Here is a 210-nt window from a genome sequence, read left to right as displayed (position 1 = left end):
TGGTGCGAGCTGAAGGTGTGGTAGGGGTGCTCGGCCGTGCCGTACAGGACGAGGCTCCATTCCTTCAGCTTCCCTGCAAGGCACCCAGCCCCCACGTCAGGAGCCCTCCCTCGGCACCCTCTCCCCCGGGCCGGCCGTGGAGGGTGCAGGTCTGTGAGTTTTGAAAAAAACCCACTCCTGAGCTAATACTTCTTAGGATACAGCCTCCCA

At 61.9% G+C, this 210-nt stretch overlaps 1 protein-coding gene across 1 annotated transcript in view; it reads right to left on the bottom strand.

The window, feature by feature from the left end:
* LOC102767618 (proprotein convertase subtilisin/kexin type 6) overlaps positions 1-210 on the bottom strand; it is a 72,214-nt gene that overhangs the window by 225 nt on the left and 71,779 nt on the right. The window contains exon 12 of the mRNA XM_015569106.1: positions 7-73. Within this exon, the coding sequence (XP_015424592.1) occupies positions 7-73 (67 nt within the window). The remainder of the gene's footprint in view (positions 1-6; positions 74-210) is intronic.

Source organism: Myotis davidii, unplaced genomic scaffold (genome assembly GCF_000327345.1).
Source record: "Myotis davidii unplaced genomic scaffold, ASM32734v1 scaffold164, whole genome shotgun sequence".
Lineage (NCBI taxonomy): Eukaryota > Metazoa > Chordata > Mammalia > Chiroptera > Vespertilionidae > Myotis > Myotis davidii.
The sequence above is the reverse complement of the archived record's forward strand: the minus strand, read 5'-3'. Positions and strand labels throughout refer to the sequence as shown.